Genomic DNA, 13,261 nt, shown 5'->3' on the forward strand with positions numbered 1-13,261 from the left:
CAAGGCCAGACACTTCCAGAGTTGAGCTGAAATCCCTTATGCTTCAAATGGGGTGAAAATCAGATGCTTCTCCAATTCCTCCTTCCCTCTTTCAGTCTGGCTGAGAATCTGGGGGAGGAAAGTCCCCCGAGGTGGAGGGGAAGTGAGAATTATCACACTGGGCCTTGGCAGAGGGACAGAGCCAGGAGACAGCAAAGTGTGGCTTTGTTAGTTGTCTATATTTGCATGCTGAGCTCATGGCTTTTTTTCCCCAGAAAATAAAATTACATCATAGTGTGTGTGTGTGTGTGTGTGTGTGTGTGTGTGTGTGTGTGTGTCTGCGTAGGAAGTGTGTGTGGGGGGGTATATTTGGGAAAGGCAGCAGGAGCACAGAGGTCCAGCTGCTATTATCCAGAAGAGATCATGGCTCCAGGCCAAGTAAAAGAGATTATTACCCTGTTGCTCCTTGCCCCCCATCCTCATTCTATTCCTAGCGTGGATAAATTTGATCATTTTCTACTGATCCTCTGACCTATAAGGCTAGGAGGGAGGTTTTCCCACACACCAAAGCAAAGTAGCCAAGGGAACCCAGAGGCCACAGACTTTCCAAATCCCCCAATTCAAACTGCTTCCGCCTTCCAGGGGTCCTGGCCACCGTGATCATCCAAAGGCCAGGGGGCAGAAGAGCGACCCGCTGGGAAAACATAATCTGAGGATTGTTCCACAGTTTAAGTGAAAGAGGCAGAGTTCACACTCTAGCCCAGTACTGCCTGCATCCTCGGAGTCTTCCAGAACGGCGGTCCACAGTCCCTGTCCCCTCCTGCCTCCCCTCCCCCTTCTCTCGCCGCTCCCCGCCCCCCGCCCCTCCCCGGCTCTGACATCACCGGCCAGTCGGGTGGGGTGAGGCGGTGCTGGGCTCAGGCTCTGCTCCACGGGCGGAAGAGGCGGCGGCGGCAGGAGCGGCGGCAGCGGCGGCAGGAGCCAAGGAGCAGGCTCCAGACGCTGCTTAGGAACCGGGGACCCAGGAGTGCCCGCACCCTGAGCTCTCAGCTCCGGAGGCGGTGAGAGGGGACACCGGGGAGATGTGTCGTGGGGAGGGGGTAGATTGGGGGGTCTAGGTTTGGAGAGGTCACGATCCTGAACCCGGGGGACAAATAGGGGAGCTTGAGGATCCAGACAGGTCCACGGTGTCAGGCCTCGTGGGGTTCATGTCAGTGCATCCAGAGTCTGGATTGTGCTGCAGGCTGAGTGGCTTCGTCCGCCCATTCTGTGCTGAACAGCAGTTTGGGAGTCCGATGGGGCCTGGGGATTAGGATGTAGCCTGCTTCCCGCCCAGCCGGCCGGGCCAGGCCAGCTCCCGCCCCTCCCTCCTCGCTCTAGCTTCGGACTCGCCTCTGCAGGCGGTCTTCGGGCTCGGCTCAGCCCTGCCTCAGTTCCTCGGGCAGCTGGTACGTGTGCTCTCACACCCAGCCTACTGCGTCTGGGGAGAGTGGGATTGGTGGAGGCTTGCCCGGAGGAAAGGAGGAAGGAGCTGGGGGTGCAGAGGAATGATGTAGCCTACGTAAAGACCCTAATTAATTAAAAAAAAAAAAAATCCATGTCAAAACCGACAGGGACACAAACACGTTTAAGAAAAAAGCTAACCACACAGTGACACACACCCATGTGACTTACACACACATCCTCGCATACAAACCAAATCACAACATCCCTGCACTACGCATCCACCCACCCACCCACCCACCACAACCCACTGCCTCCCATGTGGAGTCTCCTTGACCGGCGGCTCTAAGACATCATCCTCAACAGGAATGTTGAGTAGTGGATGGAAGGGCCACTGACCACAAACACACCCAGATTTTTATGGACAGCTTTAGTAGACAATACCTCAAGGACTGGCGAGCCTATGTTCTTACCTGGGTGAGGGGCTTCTTGTGACCTTTCTTGCTGACTGCACGTTTAGAGCATGCGGTACCTGGGAGTGGCTAGATTCTAGGCATCAATGTGGCCAAAGGATGGAGGAGGGAGTAGAAGCAAGAGAGGGTGAAAAAAAATGAGTCAGCCCAGGATGGAACCCAAGTTGGGGGGGGGGGGGGATGTGTGAGAAGACAGACATGGAGAAAGGACAGAGATCCATAGAGGGAACCACGGAGAGAAAGGAGTGGCCAGAGGAACCAGAAGAATGCTGGGGTGTAGGTTAAAGAGGATCAGAACTTCGGGAGGGTGAAAAAGGCAGGGGTTTAGAAGGAACATGTGAACATGTGTGTCCTGTTTCTCTAGGTTATGTGTCTGGCCCCCAGGCTCTATGAGCGATTAGTGTTAATTGCTCTTCCCTTTGTGGTTAGATACTCCAGTGGGGAAGCTGCCAGCATGCCTTAGGCTGCCAGCTTCTCTGGTTGCCTACTATGTATGACACCTGTGCTCAGCAGATGTCATATACTTCACACGTCAGGTCACAGACTCACACTATACCTCGCACACAGATCTTCATGTACAATGTCAAGATAGCCGTCTTCACCAGCTAGTCAGTAGCCAACCAGTATATATTCCTTCCCGTCAAACTTTTTCTTAACTCTGGAGGGAAGCTCATCCCTTCCTTATGGTAGCTCTGGGTATTTAGGTGGGGACACCTGAGTCTCACAAAGTTCAAGTGTATCCATGGCTACCAGCAAATGCGATGAGTGACTAGGAAGAGATGGAAGGTATGAATGCCCACTGGAAAAGTAAAGGGGGTTGGGAATTTAGCCTAGCAAGCTCAAGGTGGGGTTAAAGGAGGGAGCTGGAAGAGGTAGAAAAAGAAACTGAAAATGACTAAGGAGGAAGGAGATGGATGAGGAAGGACAGCTAGTCTAGGGAGAGGCCCAGGGCCCATTCCCTGCTCACAGTCCTGCTCAATCCAGTGCCAGCTATCTGTGGCTTCCTCCATCTTGAGCATGGCCCTTTCCAGTCCCAGAGGCAACCTGTTTTTCTTCTTAGATGGACATTTTGGAGTCCTCCTCCCAGGCTGACCTTGGAACTGTAAAACCCTCTTTGTTACAGGATGAAAGAAGAGTGTGTGGTGAGATCTCCAAAGCTGGACCAAAAGGTTAGGGAAGAAGTCAGTTAAGATACTGAAAGAAAGGAACTGCTGTTCGGCTTGGATGTGGGGCCCCGACGTCACTTCAATCACAATAGTTACAACCCTCGGCCCTCCTTACCACCTGTTTCCGCTGATTACTTCCTCCAGCTCCCAGCTTCAGACAGGACTGACTTGAGTGCCTAGGAATCCCTCCTGCCCATTAGAGGGACCTTCAAGTCCTTGCATCTGTATAGGATGGCCCCTTCCCTCGGCCTCCAACAGCTGTAACAGATGTGGAGGGAGGGGTAAAATCTAATCCACAAGCTTCCTTTCTGGGTTTCCTATGTGGAACCCAATGCTGGGGACAGGAGATAATCTACCACAAATGTGTGTCCAAAGACTCCCATTGTTTTGGTGCTGCCACCTCCACCACAGGTGCTTATCCTGTGCCAGGCTTCTCCAGGCAGCCTCATGGCTTGCTTCTTGTCCAGTGCCGTCTCCCCAGTCCTTACCTAAAAGGCTCCTTCTTCCCCAGCATCCTCAGTGGTCAAGACTATGCCTAGAGCCAGCTTAGGAGAGGTAGGGAGGAAGGAAGGAAGGTGTGAGGAAGCAGTGAGCAGAATACAGAATGAGATGGCAGGGAAGGGAACTGACTTCCTGGCAGCCTCCGCTCCAGTTCCTGCCCTGGTATCCTGTCCCAGGAATGGCCTCCACCCGGTGGTGTTCCTGAGCTCTCTGTGCTGCTGCAGAGATGAGAACTTTTCAGAGCCAGGAAGGCAGACTTCTCGAGAGGCCCTTAGAAATTCTAAATCTTTGGTGAGGATGAACGAGGCAAGCTCTGCCAAGCCCCGCCATAACCAGACCGACTAGCCAGGGATAATAGCTGATTAGTGAAACCTGAAAGTCACGTAGCGGAGATCCCGCCTAGCTCTGCCCTAAAAAATGTCCCCTAACCACTCTGCCCTTGCTTCTGCCCCACCTGGCAAATGGTAACTTCAGCTTCTCCTTCACTCTTCCTCAAGAGCCCCTATTCCTATCTTTTCTGTCCCTCTCCATGCTCTTCCCATCGGTGCTGTCATTGTCCTGATGACTGGGGGGGGGGGGGGGGGGGGGGTGTGGTTTTGCCCTGAATTGAGGTTGCCATGGTAACAGCTGAGTGGAGGCTTCAGCCTTGTGGACTCCGTGCTTACCCCCCCCCCCCCCCCAGCCATACACACTGCATTCCTCATGTGCAGCCTTTCCTAAGGCTAGCTCTCTTCGGTCACATTGTGGGTTCCCCTCACCCCTCTGGATGTGAGTCTGTACTTACATTTTCCTGCATACTCTCAACTGGTTCAAACACAAACATACATCTCACGTAAGCTCACAGCTGGTGCTGAACATAGCTCCATTACCAGAACATCTAAACACACCTACTGTATCTTCCACATACCTGTTCTCACCCAGGAAAGCTCAGTGTGTGCATACACACATGTACATGCTCTCTCTCCCTAGCCACTTTATATATTACTACCCATATTCCTCTTAAGGGCCTCCTTGTAAGTTTTACTCTTGGAAAGCTCCTACCCACTGCCCCCAACCTTTGTGGGTGTGTGTTATACACATTAATCCCTTCCCGCCTACCTCCCCAGTAGATCTGTGTTTTAGATCAGAGCCCTAAATCTTAACTCCTCCTGAGATTTACACACAGCGCTACACACTTTCCTCCCACAACAGCTCTCATATTTACAAACTCTTCTTCCCTGTGAAATCAAGGCAGTCTGACCCCTTTTCCAGTGAGGCTTTGGTCCTAGTGCCTCATTTGGGGCAGGGTCTGTCTCCATCCTATGCTACTCTTCCAGCCCCCTCCAGCCCCTCCCCCACACCCCCTTTTCTGCCCTAGGATTATCAGTGGAGGCGGGGCTGGGCTCCAGCTTGCTGCTGTGTGACCTAGATTTCAAGGCAGAGATGGTTCCTGGTGCTGACAGTCAGAGAGCATTGTCCCTGGCCCTGCCTGGTAGGACCACCGCTGGGCCCTTCTGTCTGGTGGCACCTGGGTGTGCAAGTAAAAATGTTTCTGACCAGTCCTTCCCGGGGTCGTGCTGGTCCTGCTGTCTGGCTTTTGTGTCACAGTGCCTGTCACCGAGGGAGATTTGTTTCTTCTGGTCAGAGAAGGGGGCTGGGAATAGGGACTTCTGGGTCCACACTTACGCAACGCTCACAGCTCTGCCTCAGTTCCCCTACAGGAGAGATTAGAAACGAGGAAAACAGGTTTGTCAACCTGCCCCTTTGATCTGCCAGCTCCAGCTCAGTATTGGATGATGCATGGGCAGCTTTGGTCAGGTCCAAGGCCATTCAGTTTCTTGCCCACCTTTTGGTCTAACCACAGAATGTTTATGATGTAGTTCCTTTTTTAATGCTTGAATTTCCCGAATATAAAAAATACTCATTGCAGAAAACAGTTCCTTATTTGAAACAAGGTTTTGCTATCTAGTCCAGGCTAACCTTAAACTTGGAATTCTCCTGCCTTAGACTCCTGAATGTTGGAATTACAGGCATAGGTCACTATGCTCAGTTAGGTCACTGATTTTAGCTTACCACTGGAGTTTTACATTTTATCAAATCCACAAAGTTCATTCTAAGGTCTGCCTTTTTTTTTTTTTTTTAAATGTGCATTGGTGTTTTGCTTGCATCTATGTCTGTGTGAGGGTGTTGGATCCCCTGAAACAGGAGTTACAGTTAAGAGTTGCCATGTGGGTGCTGGGAATTGAACCTAGGTCCTCTAGAAGAGCAGCCAGTGTCCTTAACCACTAAGCCATCTCCCCAGCCTCAGGTCTGACCTTTCTATTTTAGCTATATTACCTATTTTAGTAAAGAGTGTCCTTGAATTCTCTTCCTGACCTGAGGATCATGAGAGGCATGGTATGAAGGCCTACGTAAAGTCTAGCCTTGCCTGTGGAAAGCCAGGTTGCAAGTAGTATCAGAGGATGTTGATAAAAGGTTAGCAGCCCCCTTCCTGCCAGATTTCTGAAAGCTCCATCCAGACTCCCCTCCCCCTATCACCCAGCCTGCCTGGGAACTGGGCAGGGGGCCAGAGCCAGCCGCTTGGTATTCTTGGGCGCGGGGGCTGCAGGCACAGCACAAAGGCTAGGAGAGAGGGCTGAGTTGGGGCCTAGTAAACTATCAAGGGAAAAAATGGGCTCCACAAAGCAGGGGGTGGCCCACTGCTTCTGCCACCCTAAGACCTAACACTCTAATGCAGGGGTAAGCATGGGGGGACAGGGATCCATCAGGCCAAGTAACTAGGCATCCATCCAAAATGAGTCATCAGTGGGGTGGTGGGAAGATGAAATGAGGGACCCCTCTGCTTCTGGGGAAGAATGGAAGATAGAATGCAAGGGCTTCAACCAGCCCCATTTAGCCTCTCACTTCTACGCAAGCCTGTGACAGGGGGAGGGGTTGTAGGTAGGTGGGGCAATTGGGGAGGGGGGGCTTGGAGACTGCAAGAAAGTCTGGAGAATGTTGCCATGGTAACCGCCTCCTCAGTCAGGGGAGCTGTTGCCAGGGTTACTGTTAAGGGAGGGAAAAAGAAGAAAAAGACTGTATGTGTATGGGGGGGGGGGGGTATGACTTGTCACTCTAGGCTCCTAGCTTTCCTAAGTTACTTCTTGCGTGTCAGAGGTTTTCCTTTTCTCCTTCCAGACTTACTCTCTCTACTAAACCTCCACATTTTAGGTACATACACCCTGGCAGGACAAAGTGTGCACTCATGTGTGCGTGTTGGGGGTGGGGGTAAGGCGCAGATCCCATACACTAAGCTCAGCTTCCTCTCCCTTTATTACCCTGACCTCCAGTCATGGCAGAGTACGGGACTCTCCTTCAGGACCTGACCAACAACATCACCCTCGAAGATCTGGAACAGCTCAAGTCAGCCTGCAAGGAGGACATCCCCAGCGAGAAGAGTGAGGAGATCACTACAGGCAGTGCCTGGTTTAGCTTCCTGGAAAGCCACAACAAGCTGGACAAAGGTTGTGGAGGGGGCTCTCTGTTCATTCAGCAAATAGAAACGAACACAAGCCTCTTACACAAAGTGACCCCCTGTGATGGGGCAGGGTAAATGATATGCGCTAAGAGACTACAGGGTTCTAGGGCAGTAATTGTTAGACATGCTTCATTTATGGCCCTTATTAGTACAAAATGTTTTTCAATACTTCCATGCTATCACTACATATATAACAGCACATGAAAACAATTTAAAGTGGTAAAACTTAAAACCATGTTTTCTTACCTACTTTTAGACTACTGCTTTTTAAAACTGGGGGGAGACACTGGCTTAGCGCAGTCACACGCAGCTGGGGCTTGCAGGGTGAAATGGTGTCTAGGACAGTCCCAGGGGCTGGCAGAAAAGCACGTAAAAGCACTTGCTATGCATGCCCACTGAGGGCCCAGGGCTCACAGTGAAAGAGGGGAACCAACTCCTCAAAGCTGTCCGCTGACCTCCACACGCATACCCACACTCACACACGATGATGATCATAGACTGCCCCCAAAAGAAAGTGGAATTCCTAAGGTAGAATCCAGAGAACCTGTTAAAGAAAGGAACGCAGTGCAGCTTGGCTGGATTAAAAAGACTGGGTCTGATTAGAGGTAGCTGAGAATGTAAATCTCGAGTTACACGTGTTTCAGAGTGAAGTGACCTCCGAGTCCCTTGTCTGGACTATTCTGGCTGTGGTACTTAGGTAGCAGGGAGGAAAACTGAAGGAGGACCTATCACAATGCAGACTATTGCCACAGTCGGGGCAGGAGGCCGATGACGGATGGTTATAGCCTTCTCAAACCACCCTGTCAGTCAGTCAGTGCTTACCCTCTCAAGTCACTTCTCTTACTGCGCTCAGAGCCTCTGACTGGCTCTAAATCTCACCCTCCTGTTCCACACGTGGTGTCTGGGAATTCTCCCTGACACTCATTTGGAAGGCAAGTAGAAAAAGGACAGGACAGGTATGATGAGGTCATTTGAAAGCAGCTTTTCTATTGTCCCTTCCCCTAAGGATGGACTTAATATCTAGCCCAGTCTTTTTATTTCCACTTATGCCCTAGAAAAATTTCGCTGGCCCCTGTCCTTCCTAGTCCTTGGAACTGTTTGGCTGCCTCAGACTTTCTTTTACTGGCTTGGCAGCCCCTTCTTTCACTGTAACCAACCAGTAACCAGCGTAAGCAACTCAGTGTTGGTTCAGGAATACCAGTTTGACAGGGTAGAAGTTGACCTCTATAGCCTAGCTCTGACTCAAGCTGCCTTCCTCCAGACAACCTATCCTACATTGAGCACATCTTTGAGATATCCCGCCGTCCTGATCTACTCACTATGGTGGTTGACTACAGAACCCGTGTGCTGAAGATCTCGGAGGAGGATGAGCTGGATACCAAGCTAACCCGAATCCCCAGTGCCAAGAAGTACAAAGGTAACAGACCATGCCTCTGGCATAGCTACTCTTCTACTTTTCCCTCTGACTATATTCTTAGAGTGGAGAATCATCCTGAATTTGGGGAGTGGAGATTGATGCTCAATGGGCCTGCCTGGCAACTTCCATCCCTGGACACACCCCGTCTTTGCTTTTCCAGACATTATCCGGCAGCCCTCTGAGGAAGAAATCATCAAATTGGCTCCCCCACCAAAGAAGGCCTGAGCAAAGGGGAGGAAGAGGAGGAAGGTTGGATCTTCATCAGACCACTCCCTTCCCCGTCCTCAATGGGAGGGGCTAGGGCAACCCCCCTGCCCCGTACCCACTTACTAACTTGGTCCTAACCCCCTTACTATGCGCGTGTGTGTGCGTGTTCACACGCTCTGGCTGTCTGTCTGTCTAGCTCATCTAGTTCCTCCTCCTCATGAGGGGACTGGAGTCAGGGGAGGGGGAGCTTAATTTCCCCACTATAGGGGAGGTGGAAGCTATTTCTATGTAAATAGAAATTGGCACATTCCTCCTCCTCCCCTTTCCTCCACTCTTCCCCCACATCTTTAAAGTATGGAAGCAGAAGGACCTGCATTTTCCTACACTGAGGAGCTAAGGTGAAGATGAGGTATGGGAGAGATGGTTAGAGCTACAGAAAACCAATGGGGAAGGAAGATAAGAGCTACTCAACCTCTACCTGGAAGGGGAAAGAAGAGCCAGAATTCAGTGTTTGTAAATCTGTGCTGGACTGGCTAGAACCCAGTTTCCGGCCATTCCTTAGGCTGAAGTTCTGAGTGCCAGCAGGCCCTCTTTTATGCCCTTGTCACAGGCCTGGGATAGATATGAGCCAGAAATCTTAATGAGAAGACCACTAGATCCTTTCCTGGCCCCAAAAATCAAACCCCATGGAGAAGCCAGCATTTGATGTCCTCAACTTCTACTCTGGAGAGACTATGCTGGGACCCATGCACTACTGAGCCTGAGATAGGGATGCAGACAGAGACAGGCCCACTTTCTATTTCATTCCTGAACACAGACTGTTGAATATACTGACCCTGAGCCTAGGGAGGTTGGGGAATGAGATCTGTAGGTTTTAACCTCAACCTGCCCAAACCTACAGGGTCCCGATAAGGCAACCTTCACACTCTCCAGTTTCGAATTCCCCAAGCAAGAAAGTTAATTACAGTGGTTTCCTCTGCACTGACACTGATTACCACCCCAATTCAATCCAGGAAGGGACTTGGTAACCTTTCTCATTTGGGTTTGTGGATGCCTCCAAGCCAAGTCACTAGAGTACAGTGAGTGAACCCAGCCTCCTACCTGTCCCAAGATGCCCTTCCCCATCTTGACCGTGCTAACTGTGTGTACATATATATTCTACATATATGTATATTAAACCCGCACTGCCATGTCTGCCCTTTTTGTGGTTTTGAGCATTAACTTATTGTCGAGGCTAGAGCAGGAGTGGGAGGGATGCCACAGTGAAGGGAGTGGCAGAGTCACACTGTTACATAGTCCAAACAGAAAAGAAAGCATTCAACCAACCACAGCCAACATTAACTTTACATGCAAGCTCAGAGACTATGTAGAGGAAGTTGAAGGTAGGAGCTTCTAGGATGTGGGAGCAAAGCTTCCCAGGGAGGGGAGGCCAGGCTGTCAGAAGAGGGAAGAAGCCAGACTGGCTAGAGCACCCTCAACTCCTAGCCCAGCCCAGTCTGCCCATCCCCTCTGGCCACTGCTGCAGACACCTGCCTTAATACACACACCTCGAAGACTCCAGTTTTGCCTTAAAGGTCCTTCCTAAGTCTCCCTAGTCCTGTCTGGCTTCTCCTTCAAGAAAAGAGATACTTGTACTACCGGGAGAAAGGAAATAAGCAAAACCCATCCTTCCATCTGGGGTGGTCTATGAGAGCAAAAGTGTGATGGAGTTTTCCTTATGGAAGAAACAGAAAGAGGGGGTGCTTTTCAGCAGTTTCTCTGTAAGGCAAAAAAACAAAACAAAAACAAAAAACGAAAACCAAACTTTAAATAGACTAACCTGCCCTAATAGACTGATACCCTGGCTCCCCCCCGCACCCCTCCCTTGCTGCCGTGAGGTTGCCCCTAGCCTGTGCTCTCTGTCTGCAGCGTGCACGGCCTTGTTCTAACCCTGGAATAAAGGTGACTGACTGTACTGTACCTGACTGATTCTAGAATTTCTGTGGGTCATTAAGAGTTGGAACCGGGCGGTGGTGGCACATGCCTTTAATCCCAGCACTCGGGAGGCAGAGCCAGGCGGATCTCTTGAGTTCGAGGCCAGCCTGATCTACAAAGCGAGTTCCAGGAAAGGCACAAAGCTACACAGAGAAACCCTGTCTCAAAAAACCAAACCAAACAAAACAAAAAACAAAACAAAACAAGAGTTGGGGAACCTCTGACTGGGAGGGGGGTGCATAACCATGTTTTCCCTATTATCATTCACTTTAGTATGAAACAAGGGCCTGGAAAACATCCCCAAATAGCACGCCCCACCCCCCACCCCATCTCTAAGTACCACTAACATAAACAGGCCAATCCCACTTACAACATTCTATAGCTCAAGCACTAGAAACAGGGATACCCCAGACTGAACTTTGGCAGAATCAAGCATTTATACTGGAAGGAACAAAAAAGTACACTGTAACAAATAAATAGACCACATACCACACAAAGCAACAGTCGGGGGGGAAAAGCTTTACTGAGAAAAAAATACAACAAATTCCAGAGTGCATGGTTTAAGCCCACCTCATAAACCTGCTAGCAGTGAGGACATAAGACTCCTTGCTTACTACAGTCCCTGCCTCAGGAAGGAAGTACGGTAGCTGGCATCTGGTCTGAGCTGCTAGGAAGGGGTCAGGAAGAAGGAGTGTGTAGGAATACCACCCTCTGCTCTTTCCCCCTTCTTCCTGGCCCAGTGTGGTCAAATCGAAACATCCCAGGATGCAGGATTCCTGATTGAGTCTTGTGAAAACTAGGGGCAAAAGAATAGCAGCAAAAGCATTTAGGGCAAGAATTCAACAGGGACTTTCGTATTCAGTGACCAATGTTTAAGACAGGTGTCTAAGCCCCAGTCACCAGAATAAATCTTCCAATTACTGGCTTGTCCCTCAATTCCCAGGAAGTTTTCCCCTTCATCCTTCCATTAGGAAGGGAGCTGGTGTGGAGTCGGATGGCTTAAAGAGTCAAGCAGCTAAAGGCCAGGGGTCAAGTGTGCTTTCTGTCATACACAGAACCAGAGTAAGTAAGGTCTGTAGCAGTGGTGCCCTTCTTCAAGTCACACTTCAGTCATGTTTTAAAGACAGGCCAGCCTCCAATGAGAGGAGCAATCCTGGCATGAGACTTAAGGGAATTACGAGACCTGAGGCAAAGTGGAGAGGAATTTCTTGTTTTTCCAAACCTTTGCACCAAGGCAGAGAAGGGCACAGCTAAATATCCTTCCATTTTTGAGCCTTGTAAAACCTAAAGGTCAGCCACAGGCTCTGAGTCCTATATAAACGGCAAGCTGACCCCACATGTCACCTCTACATCATCACTCTCGCTCAATCTTCCTTTAAGTCCCTTTATTGCATTGTATTCATAGAGAATATATAGGTATTTAAACTTTTGACAATAATTTTAACTTGATACGCCCAAGTTTAACTTGCTTTTTAATATATTTATAGATATAAAATTAGGCCTCTAACAGTGATAGGGACAGGGAAATTGCTGCCACCCAACAATTAAAAACAAAACAAAGAGGTAACTTCTTTCTGTTCTTCCATCTCTTGGCCCACCCCCACTTCTCCATGACCACCATCACAGACCCCCATTAGGAGGGGGATGGGATGAAGAGGAAAAAGTGGAAGATACATAATCAAGTGCAAAACACTGTGGTAAATACAGAGTAAGTGCAGTGGAAAGGGAAGAGAAAACTACTGGGATGGTTAGGGACTCGGAAGGAATTCCCAGAAAAAAACGGGGTCTTGGGATGTGGTTGCTCAGGGGCAAAAAACAATGGAACTGTCAGACTTCTTAAAAAACAAAGGGTGGGGGGGAAAGGTGAAAAACCTAAACCAAAGAGAGTGGCATTCCTACCCTCCTCTCTGGCCCCTCGGTACTGAACAGCCAGTCCTTCCCCACCCCCACAAAAGAAACAAGGGAGGTTAAAGAAAAATAAGCCCCACTTCCTATCCAAGCCAGTTAACAAAAGGCTTTGTTCCTCTCCCCAACAATGGGAGAGGCCCACTTCGGCTGAGTCCTTTACACCTTTCCATGGAAGCTCATACAGGCTGTCTCTCACTCCTAGGGGCTCTCTGCTGGTTCAATCTCCTGTGGTCTGTCCTTCTCGGATATCTTTATTTAAACAAAAAGTCCAAAGTGCATTTCTGATGAATGTAAGGGCCTGGATCCGAAAGAGTTGCCCAGGCAGGATCGGGTTGGCAGCCCCAGCCCATCCCTCCTAAGTTTGGGGCCTCAGGATGGCATGCACTGCACCCGGTCAGGGCCCTCCTCCTCGTCGGATGTGTCTGAGGAGCTGGGAGACTCATCAGAGTCCGCATCTGTAGCCCCAACCCCAGGTTCTCGCCAACGCTGTAGGATGGGAAATCCTTGTTAGTAACGTCCCTGGATCAAGGACAAGACGTTAGATCTATATTGGGTCAGGGATCAGCAGAACCCCCCCCCCCATTTTTTTTCTTTTAAATTAAATAACCCAGGGTGACCTGTTACTCCCCAGTAGCTAGCATTATAGGTGCCTACTACTGTGCCTGGCTCAGAATTTTTCTTAAAAGGCCAGACTGTA

The 13,261-nt window shown here is 50.1% G+C and overlaps 2 protein-coding genes across 6 annotated transcripts in view; one reads left to right on the forward strand and one right to left on the reverse strand.

Annotated features, from left to right (window-relative positions):
- Nucleotides 1-898: 898 nt before the first annotated feature.
- Nucleotides 899-9,876, forward strand: Pea15 (proliferation and apoptosis adaptor protein 15). 2 transcript variants are annotated; one of them, XM_059280519.1, is made up of 4 exons: nt 899-1,040; nt 6,871-6,978; nt 8,320-8,475; nt 8,636-9,876. In XM_059280519.1, exons 2-4 carry the CDS (start codon nt 6,873-6,875, stop codon nt 8,698-8,700), a joined length of 327 nt encoding a protein of 108 aa, XP_059136502.1. In that variant the 5' UTR covers nt 899-1,040; nt 6,871-6,872; the 3' UTR covers nt 8,701-9,876. The 2 variants fall into 2 exon arrangements, with proteins under 2 accessions (XP_059136502.1, XP_059136501.1); XM_059280518.1 differs by having other exon boundaries at nt 902-1,040; nt 6,871-7,044.
- A 2,150-nt stretch (nt 9,877-12,026) lies between these two features.
- Nucleotides 12,027-13,261, reverse strand: part of Dcaf8 (DDB1 and CUL4 associated factor 8) — a 46,705-nt gene continuing 45,470 nt past the window's right edge. For all 4 annotated transcript variants that reach the window (XM_059280104.1, XM_059280103.1, XM_059280102.1 and 1 more), the window contains one exon: nt 12,027-13,050. In XM_059280104.1, coding sequence (XP_059136087.1) covers nt 12,934-13,050 — 117 coding nt within the window. In that variant the 3' untranslated portion in view covers nt 12,027-12,933. The remainder of the gene's footprint in view (nt 13,051-13,261) is intronic.

Source organism: Peromyscus eremicus, chromosome 15 (assembly GCF_949786415.1).
Source record: "Peromyscus eremicus chromosome 15, PerEre_H2_v1, whole genome shotgun sequence".
Taxonomy (NCBI): domain Eukaryota; kingdom Metazoa; phylum Chordata; class Mammalia; order Rodentia; family Cricetidae; genus Peromyscus; species Peromyscus eremicus.

Bases quoted from the DNA above. Each gene is read 5' to 3' on its own strand.
- Pea15 (XM_059280518.1), top strand. From the start codon at position 6,873: ATGGCAGAGTACGGGACTCTCCTTCAGGACCTGACCAACAACATCACC. The intron at 7,045-8,319 runs GTTGTGGAGGGG...GCCTTCCTCCAG, and splicing joins CCACAACAAGCTGGACAAAG to ACAACCTATCCTACATTGAG. The intron at 8,476-8,635 runs GTAACAGACCAT...TTGCTTTTCCAG, and splicing joins CAGTGCCAAGAAGTACAAAG to ACATTATCCGGCAGCCCTCT.